Source organism: Struthio camelus, chromosome 1 (assembly GCF_040807025.1).
Source record: "Struthio camelus isolate bStrCam1 chromosome 1, bStrCam1.hap1, whole genome shotgun sequence".
Lineage (NCBI taxonomy): Eukaryota > Metazoa > Chordata > Aves > Struthioniformes > Struthionidae > Struthio > Struthio camelus.
Genome location: NC_090942.1, coordinates 136,135,401 through 136,149,111, shown reverse-complemented (window position 1 = coordinate 136,149,111; position 13,711 = coordinate 136,135,401). Strand labels below are relative to the sequence as shown.

General features: G+C 39.1%; 1 protein-coding gene across 2 annotated transcripts in view; it reads left to right on the top strand.

Annotated features, from left to right (window-relative positions):
* SMS (spermine synthase) overlaps positions 1-13,711 on the top strand; it is a 61,036-nt gene that overhangs the window by 26,054 nt on the left and 21,271 nt on the right. For both annotated transcript variants that reach the window (XM_068917990.1, XM_068917980.1), the window contains exons 3-9: positions 2,354-2,447; positions 3,210-3,274; positions 5,939-6,114; positions 8,115-8,269; positions 9,050-9,139; positions 10,139-10,253; positions 10,786-10,865. In XM_068917990.1, coding sequence (XP_068774091.1) covers positions 2,354-2,447; positions 3,210-3,274; positions 5,939-6,114; positions 8,115-8,269; positions 9,050-9,139; positions 10,139-10,253; positions 10,786-10,865 — 775 coding nt within the window. The remainder of the gene's footprint in view (positions 1-2,353; positions 2,448-3,209; positions 3,275-5,938; positions 6,115-8,114; positions 8,270-9,049; positions 9,140-10,138; positions 10,254-10,785; positions 10,866-13,711) is intronic.

Here is a 13,711-nt window from a genome sequence, read left to right as displayed (position 1 = left end):
CTTTTCTCTATGCTGAGTCCTGAGAGCAGCTAGGAGAAGCGAGCTCCTAATTTTGAGTTCCTTGGCTAAGTGGGATGTAAAGTGGGATATAGTCACAAAGAGAAGAGTTAAAAGTTGTGAAGTCCAGTAGAGACTGTGGGCTGTTTCCTTTATTTATTTTTTTTCAATAGTACTAGTGACCTTTTGCTAGTGATGAGAAAGCCAACTTAAGCTGTAAGACGTTGTGATTGTTACTTACAGTATGAAGTGGCTTTAGTGTCACAAGTTTTGAACTGTATTGGCTACCAGCGAGTTGGGCACAGCCTCCTAAAACACTCAGGTAAAGCTTTTTACCTGTCAGACTTCTGAAGAGCTTCTTCTGCTGTGTCTTGATTTTTGTCAGGAGTACAGTAGAACAGATTTGGACAGGTGCCTCTAAACACTTTCTTAAATAGCCTGTAAAAGAGAAATGAAAAGCTGCTCCAGAAGTGTCTTCAATACTGAAAATGTTTATACAGTTATTCTTCAAACTAACTTGCAAAACTGGTTTCTTAAGTGGTAACAAAAAAAAAAAAAAAAGCCTGTGCTTGCTTACTACTTGACTATTTTCTGTTCATCCTTTCTTCTGGGTAGAGCAGGATAGTTTATTTAATGTGGGAGTAATTTCCTGGTAATGGGGGGGAGGAATACATGTTTTATGGCTATCCTGAGGTTTAGTTTAATTGCCATTACACTACACATGTTTTCTGGTCTGTAATCAAAAGTATATGTGGAGAGGACACCTAGTGGACAATCACTGAAATACAGGTAAGTTCACTAAATGATCCTGGCAATTTGCAGTTATTTAGGAGGGAAAAAACGTATAGAAACACCTTTTCTCCTGAAGGCAAGAACTACACATATACAGGACCTTCCTTAGGGGAAGTCTGAGACTTTGTAGACTCTTTTGAAGTAGTGGCACTCTTTTTTTTTTTCCTCTCTCCTGTGTTAACTTAAATCACAGCTACAGATCATTGATATCTAAAACAAATTATGGTCTTCAGCAGTGCAACAAAATATTTATATCTGTGTGTTGCCTCAGTCACTTCCATCTATCTTACTTAGCTTGATCGTGTCACAGTTACCAAAATTACAATCTTCTTACAGTTACGTTACCGGAATACTTAGGAATTTCTCTTCTGACTGCAGCCAAGGGGGTGTTTTCTCCCCAAGGCTTCGTTTAGCATGCAAGAGGTGGTGTTAGCACTTTGGGGCTGAGAGTTTAAGAAAGTTGGTCTGGAAAGGCCAAAATGAAAGGTGGTGATGGTGGGAGATGGGAGGAGGCCATCTGAACTTTTTGTCTTCAAGAAGGCTTTGTTTTTTGTCTTTGAGGCTAAGTGAGGTGATAAGAGCAGAAAAACAGGGGAACAGGGAACTTCAGGCATTTGGAGAAGTGTTTATAGCTTTACCTGAGGTTTCTCTGTGTTATGCTAAAGAACTTCCATCCCTCAGTCCCCCTCATCTTTGCTACTCTTTTACCGTTCTCAGTTGTTTTTTTTTCAGTGTATGTCTCCCCTCCCTTTACTCCCTTAATCTAGTTCCCTTGTAGCCTCTCTGTTTCCTTTTGCATGTTTTCCTTCCCCAATATGAAATGGATATAGTCTCTGGGATATTTTTGTGTGTCTTTTCCCTCACCCCTTATCTTTTGCAGTTTTAACAAACAAAACGTTCCTTGGAGACGTCTATTTGTCCACGTAATACCTAGCATGATGAAGCCCTGTTTTTTGATCCTTGAACACTGCTCAAAGTGCAGTAGTAGTTTTGCCTACACTCGCACCTCTATTCATCAGTGAGAGTTTGCTATTGTAACTTCTTTTCTAGTCAAAGCCATTATTGTTTCTTATTTTGTAAATTTTTATTCAGTTTTGAATGTGAACATTGTCTTTGTAAGTAGCTGCAGTAAACTTAAAAGTAAGATGGAGGGGAGGCAACAAGCCTCATCGTTTTCTTGAGGCTTGATTTCATTAAAAAAAAAAAATCTCTCTAAGCAGGGCCTCATTGAAAGAACTGAGACTAGTAGGTGGCATATTCTCCCCCTCCCCCTGCGCATTATGTCTGTTTGAGTTTAAATGCCGTGTTTTATTGGCTCGCTGCATGCTGATTTTGTTAGTTATATAGCGATTTGCATGCCCTTGCAACTTAGGCTTGTTGCTTGGTGACTTCTTGAGGAAGAACGGAGCTGGAACTATCAATAGCTTCAATAGCTGACAGACTGCTGGAACGAGAAACATGTATTCTGAGTTTATTGTAATTCATTTAGGACTTTCTTTCCTCTCTGACTGTAATTTTTGTTAATAAACAAAATTGTCATTGCTGGCTCTGTTTTATTTTGTAGTTTTGCCAATTTGAGAATTCACCCTCATGGACTAGTGTTGGTGGATCTGCAGAGCTGCAATGATCATATGAAAGGAAGAGAGGAAACCGATCAGGTATGGGTACTGCTTACCCTACTAGGCTTAACAGCTAAATGAGGACCTTACTTTTTCTTCAGGTGTATCAAAGTACATCTTACTGCAAGTTTGAACCTGAAAGGTTACAGATAAGGAGTAAAAATACCCGGTATAGTTGCATACATATGTGAGTGCACACACACTTGCATGTCCTGGGCCTCATGTTCTTTGATGTGAAAGGTGTAAAGACGTAGCAGCCTCTGTTAGTCCTCAGCTCCCTGCAGGCACCCAGGGCAGTGAGAAAGACACAGTGCTCACCCCAGTACCTATAGTATTAGCGTATTAGTTTGCTGTTCCAATCTGAGGGATGGGGAGCCTGTATATTCAAAACTCCTTCCCCAAAAAAGAGAGAAAGGGGGGAAAAATAGTATATTTTTCTTGTTTTTGGATATTTTTCTTGAATTTGGATGTTTCAGGGATGTGGTCCACTTAAGAGAGGAATGAAACCTTCCAGAATTCTTGTTCTCTGTCTTTGCTTGTGTCTGAAAGGTCTGGCCGTCTTATCCAGGAGGACAGCTAAATGAAAACACGATAGTGAGAGCTGTTGTAATGGGGACTTATTTGCTAGGAATGAAGCTGAGGCAACCAGCTAATTATTCATAGACTTACAATGTTATATGGGGAAAACTTTCACTGCAGGTGCTACTTCTTTATTGCCTTCTAAATAGCCTAATTTAACACATGTTTTACATTAAGTGATCGCTTCTATAAATTCCACCTCTCTGTGTGCTATTTTTTCAGCTTCTAAACAAAGTAGAAGAAAGAATGAAAGAATTGTTTCATGGTAATATAAAAAGGGTGAAGCGGTAAGTTCATACGTATAGTGCCACGTTTGATTTGATCGCATAAAGGTAATAGGCTGCATTGCGCTTTAGTATACTGCTGTAAATCAGTAGCCTGGAGTCTGAATTTGTGCATATATTTTTTTTCTCAATGTTTTAAAATGGTTTTATTGCAGAATTGAAATTATAGCTGCAAAGTTTATCATTATGTTAAGCATGATTTTCAGTGCTGTTACTTTAGGCAAGGATAGTTTTTGTCATTATTTTCTGCAGTAGTTGCATTAAATATTGAGAACACTAGGAACAGTGGTACAAACAGAAAGCAAGAGCAGGCTTCTCTTGCAAGGGCCTTGGTGGTAGCAGGACGGGGACCTCTCTCTCCCTCTGGGCTCTGTTCTGCAGTCCCTGAACAAGCTAAGAGAGCTGGGCTGGTGACGGTGACCAGGGTCAGCCACAGCACCGTGACCGGGAGGCAAGGCTACGGTGACCGCATGGCTCTGAGGCTGAGCCCGGGGGTCAGGACTGGCTAAAGATGTGGGCAGGCATAGCTACAGTGTAGCTCAGGAAAGGACCAAGAGCGAGGGGCTGAGCTTAAATGCAGCTCCTGAGCCCAGGGGGACGAGGCCTTGCATCTCTCTGCCCCGCAGCCTGACTGGGGTTACCTGCCTGGTCTGAGTCACAGCCAGTAGCTCTCTGGGCAGCCAGACCCCTGTGTGCTCAGGGCCCTGCCAAGAAGATTGAAATGGTTTATAACAAAGCATTTTTTTTTTTTAACTAATTAAATTGAGGGAGGGTGATAACATGTTATGTTATGCAAGTCTTTTGTCATCTTGATTTACTTAAGTTTAAAACTGTATATCAAATTGCGGGGACGGGAAGTGCAGGTAGTTGATTGTCAGTGGGAAGCCATTTGCACCGGAGTTCCCCAGGGATCTGGAAGGGGCACACGTAGCTCGCTCTGGAGTCTTCCTAATGACTAGCAGTGACCAGCAGCTTGGAACAGGAGGAGTACTTACTGCAGTAACCTGTGAGAAGATGCTGCAGGTATTTTAGAGAACGTGCTCAGAAATGGAAGTGATCTTTTTTTTCTTCTTCTTCTTTTTTACATAAATTGAACAAGATTTAGTAAAACCAAGTGCAAAACTCGGTAAGGGGGAGCAAACTGTAATGGAAGAACAACTAAATAGTACCACAGCAGGAAAGAATCTGAAGGTTACGGGTGACCACAAATAAAGTGATAGTGGCTTGAAAAGTGACCTTATACATCAAAGGCAGTGTTTACTTTTTGGTGTTTAACAGGAACATTTTATGTAAAACACAGAGAAGTAGTTATTTTGCTCTACTCAATCCAGGTGAAGCATCACCTGGAGCACTGTTTGCAAAGGTAGATCACTTTGTATATGTGCATATTGGGGAGAAGCTTGCTTTTTGAGGATGTTTTAATACTGAAATAGATTATATTGGGAATTTGTGGAATCCCTGTGATAGAAACTTGTTAAAAACCAGTCAGGCAAAACTCTACCTGGAATGATCTAGTTAAACTTGATTACTTCAGTACAGGAAGATGGACCTCTTAGAATGGTAGATTAGGAAGGGATCATGTAACATACCGCACTACCCCTTATCTCCTTTTAATTTGCTTTATATTGCTCTGGTGTTTAATTTGGGTGACTGCTATATGTTTGGAAGCAACGCTGCTAGAAAACGTTCCTGCTTTTTTGTTGTATCTAATAGATCTGTTCTTACTTTCACTGTGTACTGCCATCTTGTGGCGCATTGAAAGTACAAAATATTTCTGAGTTTATTCAGAATCGGTAGGAAACTGGAAGAAGCTTGCCTGTTCGTGTCTGGCCTTCTGCTGCACCCTCCCTTACAAAAACTAAATTTTCAGTAATCACGTACGCAAGGGAAAGTAAATCAAGCTCATACCTGCACGTCTTGCATAAAAATAAATGTGGTTGTTTTGATCAGCCATTTCATATATTTTTGTCTTTTCAATGTAATGCTGATTTGAACCATATGTGTATTTGGAATTAAAAAAAAAAAAAACTGTCTGGGTGCTTGAACCACATTTAAAAATTGAGTGCAAACTACCAGCTAAGATTTTTATATATGAATATCAAGGGTTGTGCTTACACACTGTAAATGTGACCTGGCTCAGTTTGAAATCCTGTAATGGTTCATCTCTGTGTTCCTACGTGAGTTTAAAACGTCTCTTAAATACAATTTCAGAAGGGCCAGGCTTGCTAATCTTAAAGAGTTGTCATTCTTAGATGAGCTGAAGATGGGAAGGGCCTTTGTTACTTACTGGTTTTTGTCCGTGTTCTGCTTTTGTATTGTTCTGCTTTCGCAGAGTCAAGAGTTGATTATTCTGTAGAGGCTAGTATGTTATATAAATCACCTCTGTTAGGGCAGAGATTGATTCTCACGCATATTGTAGAAGCTGCATATAAAGAAGAATCTTTGATATTTCAGTTGTGCTTTAGCAAGCTGTGTCTATCTGACATGTAGCTAATAGGATTCTTAAATCCCTTGAGCATTGAATCTTGTAAATTTTCTTAAATAAAGCAAATAACGTTTGCAAGCGTGAATCTATTATGCTGAGTCCACGGGGTGTTAAAAGGGAAATTAGAAAAAAAAATTCTCATGGTTTTGTAATCCCTCTCCGTCTTCTTTTTTTCCCCCTAGATTGCCAACCATTTTGAGAGGAGGCGTCATTGATAGATACTGGCCCACAGCAGATGGGCGCTTGGTAGAGTATGACATAGATGAAGTTGTTTATGATGAAGATTCACCATATCAGAATATTAAAATTCTGCATTCAAAACAGTTTGGGAATATTCTTATCCTCAGTGGGGATGTTAGTAAGTATTGTCTCAAACTTTGAGGACTTTCTGGCTGAAACTGTAGGAGATGATGTTTTCCATCTTGCTAAGAACGATTGTTTTGATAGATTACTAAGGGTTATAGTTGTGACATAGAAAAAAATATATATGTATGCATATGTTATCTTTCTGTGTATGAATTATTTAAATAAAAAAGGCTGACCAGATGTGAAATCCAGAATACACAAAGTTTGCTTGTTTTTTCCAGAGTCTCTTGCTGTGGAAAGTGGCACATGACAGTAGAAGTTACGGCGCTTTCTTCCAGAGCTTACTCTACTTGAGTCTTTCATTCGATTTTTGTTTTTTTTTTCCTGTTTGTTTTGAGTGCCACCTCTTGAGGGCTTCTTTGTGACAGTAAAACAAGCTATTTGATCAGTCTTCAATACGCAATGGCATTTTAAAAAAATGTGAAGAAGTGGGTGTGGATGGTGGGTGCGGGCAGTAAACCTGCTGCTCTCTTGACTCCAGCTGTAATGACGGAATTACCACCGTAGTGAGATCAACTAGAACAGCTCTGTCTTTACCCATTTAGCTGCTTTCTTGTTGAACATCTTTCCTCTCTGGTCTTCAAAACTCTCAGTTTAACTCTTAGTTAATGAGAATTGTGGTGCAACATGTTACAGGAGGTTCTTTACCTCTAGTACTCCGTGCCTGCTGATTGCTGTAATTTGAAAGTGAACTTGTGGAGAGATAGGATCCTGTCCTTTTAAGCTGGATAAAAATGCCATTTGTTTCCCTGAATCCTAGGGAATAAAGAGTGTACTTGGTAGAGTCCGCCAGTGTTTATGCTGAGAAATACTGACTGAGGTAAATGAGCGATGTTGCTCTCTAGGGACAGAATAGCTGACTTCAGGCTAATAGGAGAGTAATTAAGAATTTTGACTATAGCAGTTTGAAACCACCAAAAATACCTCCAATTATTTAACTAGCTTTCTGCAGCTGCCAAGGGGACTTGTGTGCAGCTGTGAGTATTGTTTAATGTTGCATTCATCAGCAAGGTATTTTCTAATTTGGTTGGAATTTCATCTGAAATAACCAAATTATATATTCCATACTTTGGCCTGAAACTATCATCTAAGTTTCACATGGAAATAAAATTTTATTAGAACACTCGCAACATACATCACAAGTAAAAAGCATGCTTCCTATTTATTTTCCACAGGCTTTAAAAATATTGTTCTGTGCCCTTCTGTTATTGTGGACTTACAAACTAAGTGCTGATTGCCAGCCATAATGTTAGGATATGTGATCATGCTGCCGCACAAAGCTTTGCCTTGCAGCTCAGATCTGTTATTGCAGCTAAGGAAAGTTATTGCCTCGTTTGAAAATAACGATGAAATGAGTCAGGAAAAAGTCATGCTACAAGGCCCCTTGGTGGCTGTGTACTAGTGATTACTGTAGTGTTTCTGTGCAGGGATCCTTTGGGTACATCTACGTTAGCTTTCTAGTTGCAGGTAGAAGTGTACTTTCAAAGCAAAAATCTCCCGATTGTCTCTTGCTCTACTTTAGTTTGCACTGTGGAGTGGTGTCAGGGTCCATGAACTTGGATTCCTTTTAGATGAAACTGAACTGAAAAGTGTACCCCAGCACCAAATGGGTGTTCAGTCCATGGGACTAGACTGAAACTAGTCCGAGGTAAAAACCCACTGAAGCGTGTGTAGTGTGAACATCAGGTCCTCAGTACCCACTGTTTTACTATACAAGTCTGCCTCTGTTGGCCCACGCCACTTGCTAATGTAGCCATTGTTGGGTTTGCACTGAGAACTACAGAAATTTTCTGTGTTGTTTTGAGTAAGAACACATTGACTCTGGAAAATTATCAGCCTCCTGGTACCTGAACTGTCTCACTGAGAACTGGGTTGTTTGTATATGTGGTCCTGCATTGATCCGCTTTATCAGCTGTGGATTAATACCAGTTGATGAAACAAAGAGTAATGATGTAATGTTTCTGTCCAATTCTTTCTCTTTATTCCATTTAGATCTGGCAGAGAGTGACCTGGCATATACTCGAGCCATAATGGGCAGCGGAAAAGAAGACTACACTGGCAAAGAAGTGCTAATCCTAGGAGGTGGTGATGGGGGTATACTATATGAGATAGTCAAACTGAAGCCAAAGATGGTCACTATGGTAGAGATATCCTTTGACAAATGACTGATAATTCATTTTAAAAAATTCAGTGTGCATTTTCTGCTGATGTCATAGGACCTCATAGATAAATTTGTTTTGTGCTAATTTGCATGAGGACATAGAGTCTAAATTTAAATTTCTGCTTGTCAGTTTGGACAGTGACTATATATTTGGACATTGACCATATAGTACATAGGTTCATGCTGTAACTCTTGAACTTTTTTTTTTTTTTTAAAGAAACTATTAAAAAAAACCCCTAAAACCAAGTTTAATCAATGGGAATGTTAGGAATTGTGTTGGTGAATTGTGTTGGTGGCAGAACGATCTACTCCAGCTTATCTCATTTGAAGATGACGTTTTGCAAAACTAATGGTACAAATCAAGATTTCAACATTCTCTAGTTTAAGTATCATTTTTAATGTAAACCTACTGTTAGCCATTAAAATTTAGATTATCCTAGGTTTTGGGCCCCCCTTGCTAGACACTAGCAATAGTTGTTTTAAAGATGCAGTCAAACCTGCTTTAGCTTTATGGATTTTTTTAAAAACATACTATCCCATTGTTTATATTTCAAGTTTTAACAACAAGATGCCAGAAATACTGGTTGGAAACAAAATCAAGCTCTCATTGAAGTTGAGGATAAATACATAAGCTTGGCTCTTGCAATTTATATATCTTACTATTCCATTGTAATTTCACCTTCTTTGAGAATTTCTTTATGAAGACAAGGAAACTTTGCTCTCTGTGTTATTTCTGGAATGTGAAGTGCCTTAACCAACTTCAAACATTGACCAAATGGTGATTGACGGGTGTAAAAAATACATGCGTAAAACATGTGGAGATGTCTTGGACAATCTGAAAGGAGAATGCTATCAGGTAATCTTTGTTCTGCTCTTATTGAAAGGAAGGTTTCAAATACAGCTGGATCTAGCCTGGAAAACTGCTGTGGGGAAGGTTTTGGGGGAAGCCTTCTGATTTTCTTCACATTGGGAAGAATCCCCCCGCCCGCGACATCTCTGAACATCAGTAGTTGGCAGTGGGGTTTGGATTGGAAGTATACATTAGCGTCAAAATATTTAACTCTTCATCTTCAAACTCTTTTTAAAAATATTTATAGCCTTTAAGTAATGTGAAATTTGAGACAGTATATTGCCATGACAAATGAAGAGGAAAATAGCAATGCAGATGTAGACTGTTGAATATCATCTCTTAACCTGATGAAGAGATAGCAGAAGAAATGTTTATTTAAGCAAGGTTGTCCTGCACTATTGAGGATATACTTGGATACAAATTTGTTATACGCAACTTTTTTTAAATTTGTGGTCAAAATCCCGTGTTGTTAAACTCTCAGTGTAAAGAAAAAAATGCATGTAACCCAGCAGTTCAGGTTTTCATGTGCTCTATGTGCATGCAGGTCAAGTCTAACTTCTTCACTTCTGTTTTCATTAACGTTCCTTAAGCGTCTCGTAAACACCAGTTCGCAAGTGTGAGCGGGGGGGCAAAAAAAAAGCATGGAAAAAATTTAAGAGGTGTCGCTTGTTACCTTGCATGAGTTAGTGGCCCTTCATCCAAATAACTTATTTTACTGATACTTTGGGAAACCAGAACTGTTGCCCCCATTTGAGGGAACAGTGGTCACCCAGCAATTAACAGCAAAGCTAGGAAGCTCAGTCCTGTGGTGCCTCATGCTTGTAATTCCAGCAACTGCACTTCCTTTTTACGTGATGTAAAAAATTGAAAATGGAGCCTGTAGTTAAACCTAGATTTAATTTTTGTGCTTTTTTCCATCTTAATTCCTCTCAATCCATATTTGTTCCTTTTTCTGGTCAGTTCTAGGATATTTTCAGGACTAACTACAGTATTTCTTTCTTTCAGGTTCTAATTGAAGACTGTATTCCCGTACTGAAGAGATATGCCAAAGAAGGAAGGATGTTTGATTATGTAATTAATGATCTGACAGCTGTTCCAATATCTACATCTCCAGAAGAAGGTTAATCTTCTAATGTATTTTTCTAAAGTTCTGAGGACTTTCCACATTTCTGATGCTGTGTTCCACATTAATTAACAATTTGCATCAAAACTGTTTTGATTCTTACCTTTTTTTTTAATACTAACTTTGAGAAGCGAAGAATTCTGATAACACTTTTTCAAAATTTTCTTCTTGAATTCTCTTAAAAAAAAAAAGTATGCTTTTTGTTTGTTTGTTTTTGTGGCACTGTGCTCTCGTTCTAGGATAATCTGAACTCATGTAAATCATGAGAAAGAGTATTGGGGGAGTACGCACTCCAGACTATGCACACTAACTCCCCTCCCCACTCCTCCCTCCCCTGCACTTGGACAAATATTCAGGAAATTATGCTAAAGAAAAAGATATTCGCTTCCACCAGTATGCCATTGGGCTTTGTTTACACCTATGGCATGTCTACTTTTTAAACAGTAGATGTGTGCAAGTATTGACTGCATAAGCCAGTGAATAAGCCAGTCATGTGGTGTTTTGTTTTTAAATCATCCTCTATGTGCAGATTCCACATGGGAGTTTCTGCGGTTGATTCTTGACCTCTCAATGAAAGTCTTGAAACAAGATGGAAAATATTTCACACAGGTATGATATCTGGATGTAAAGAGGTATTTCTGTAAATGTATTGCAATCTACATTTACCAGACACTTAAAAAAATCCCCAAAATCTCAATGTCTTTAAACTTAAAAACATAATTTCAAGTATCGGGCATACTAGAGAACATTGTAGCTATAAGCAATTTTTGAAAGAACAGATGTACTTTATAAATAGCGACGTGATTTTTGTGCTAATGGTTCCAGCGGTAGAGTGTAAAATATGAAAATTTGTCATTTACAAAGGTATAGGAGAATTTGACACTGGCAAAATAAACGGGAGGAGAAAATTATTCAATTGAGAGTAGATACTCCTCTTTGTGCTTCCTGTCTTCTCCTAAAATAAAAATTTGCTTTGGCTTCTGGAAAACAGATTTTGAGCATTTATTTTATTTTTATAACGTGTGGCATGTTGTGAAGAAATTTCTAGAGTTCAGATAAGATTTTTATCCTCTTTTATGGAGTTTCTAATCCAATTCCAATCAAAAAGAAATAATTTAAGATTTATATACTTGTCACAGTATAGCCACCCCCTGTATAATATAGTGGTGATAAAGCTTTCATCTGAAGGTACTTTCTAGATGTAATTTGGAATTTTGCACACATTCTATTGTACAAAAACATAACAAGACCAGCAGAAGAGTTGAGTGAAGTATAAGTCTCTGAAGTTGTATTTCTGCTGATGTGTGTAGCATCCAGATGCGGCATTTTGAAATTTCTTGTTAAACTCTGAAATAGTTCTTAACCCAGCTGAAATTATGCTTTTGAACTCCTTATTCCTATCAGAGTAAGCTTTCTGAGGTATGCATAGGAAGTGGTTTACTGTTAGATAGCACAGGTTGATAAAGAAATGCAAAACTTGTAGAAGGGAGGTTTTCTTGGCAATTTTAATTTGCTGCTTTATTTTAAAATGCCGTGGTTGTGTAGGCAAGATAGATTCTTAATCTTGCGATTGAAATGTGAGATGTAACTAATACAGTCTTATCACACTGTAAGTCTTAATAGCTTTTCTATTCTGTTAATAATAATAGTGTAAACAATCCTTTCAAGATCAAAGCCTATCAGAAGACTACATCTTCTGGATAGAGTAAGCCCGTGTGTTGCAGTTTTCATACCCATAGCATACACAGTGAGACGAGCTTACTTCATCTGTGGGTATGTAACTGTACATCTGTGGACAGGCATGTGTCACGGCTTTGCAGAAGAGGACTCTGGCAGGACGACTGTGCTGCAAGCTGGTGTGATGGCTGTGCGGCAAGATGGGTGCAGGGGTGATTCCACATCAGCTGAAGCCAATGTTTGTCAGGGCTTGTGCAGCCCTGCTTCCTGTCCTGTCCTGTCCCGGCAGGAGGGAATAACTCAGCTTCTTAAGCATCACTTCTTCGGGGGTGGCAGTTCTGAACCAGCCCTAATAGAGATGGTTTGAGTTGTTGTGAAAGTGTGCAGTTCAAGTTTCTCTCTCCCAAGGCAATGGGGTGGGGCATGGCAGGACAGGAAAGAAATAATATTAAAGTGCCTTGGACTGGGATTTGTGGCTAATTGGTAGCTAGTGAAAGGGCTGGAGTCTAGAAGCAATATGTTCTTAGGCAACTTAGTCTTCCCGAGGGGTTTGAAAAGAGGAAAATGAGTACTGGGGCAAATAGCTATCAGAGCTTTCGATGTAGCTACTGGTATGCCTCCTACCCCAGCTCTTTCAGCACATTTGATAGTCCTTGTAGCCTCTTCAGTTGAGCCCGATGACATTGTGATCTGATTCTAGGAGGAACGGACTTTTAAGGGCACTTTAAATAAAATCAGCTGTCTATATCTTTCTTAAAAAAGCTTTTGAATTAAATTAACTGAAGCTGAATATCCAAAGGATTGGGTTACGCTGCAGACAGAAGTTCAAACATTACCGTTACCAACTTTGGTAGCCGAGTGTAGCTGTACACTGAAAATTCCTAGGATTCTGAATGTTCTGGTATGTTAGTTAATAAATGCCAGGCTTTTTGGCTGTATGTGTTAACATAGGCAATTTCAGTTACTTTTGTTCCAGCCCTGTATATGCAGAGTGCCTATCTTAGGTAGTAGGCTCCTACTGGTTTTACTTGCTGAAGCAACTGCATTCCTTTTAAGGCAGTTGTGTTTTAAAACCTAAGACTTAAGAGTTTCTCGCCGTGTCTGTGTGCCCTCTTCCAAGTTTCTTGAAGTGTTTTTTGGTTCTCTAAAACATAAAATATATTAAATGTCATCCAGAAGAGCAACTGGGGAACATCCACCAGTTTGTTAAAGCCTAAACTTTCACTGACGATAGGGAAATGCCTCGCCTCCTAGGAAGGATGTTGCAAAAGGACCGTTCCCTTGTTGGCCAGTAGCTCTAGTCATTTCTTCTGTCTTGGCTTTATGCTGTACTAACATTTCAAGTGTCTGTGCAATAGCTTATCTTCTGATGCTCTTCACACAAGGTGACCTTTGCAGTTTCTTGTTAGTGTCGATTATTCTTAGGGCTCAATAAATGCCTTATGCAAAAGTAGAACTCTCTTTACAAAATGCCTACCTTTCACATATTGTATTGCTGCCTCACTCTGTAAATGCTCCTGTTGACAAAAATAAACAGAAGTGCCTGTCACCTGGTCACATTTAGCTCTGCCCAAGTTTTGCAAAATGTTCCTCTTCAGCTCATGAATTGATTTGAGGCATTTCACGGTAGATAGCATAATGCACCATCCTGTTACTACTAGGAGCAGACCACTGTAGGTGTCGTTCAGGAACGCTCTCAGCAGGCAGAGTCTAGAGATCTCTAAACGTAGTGCTGTGGAGTCCGGAAATGTTGATTGGAAACAATCCTTAAAACAGTT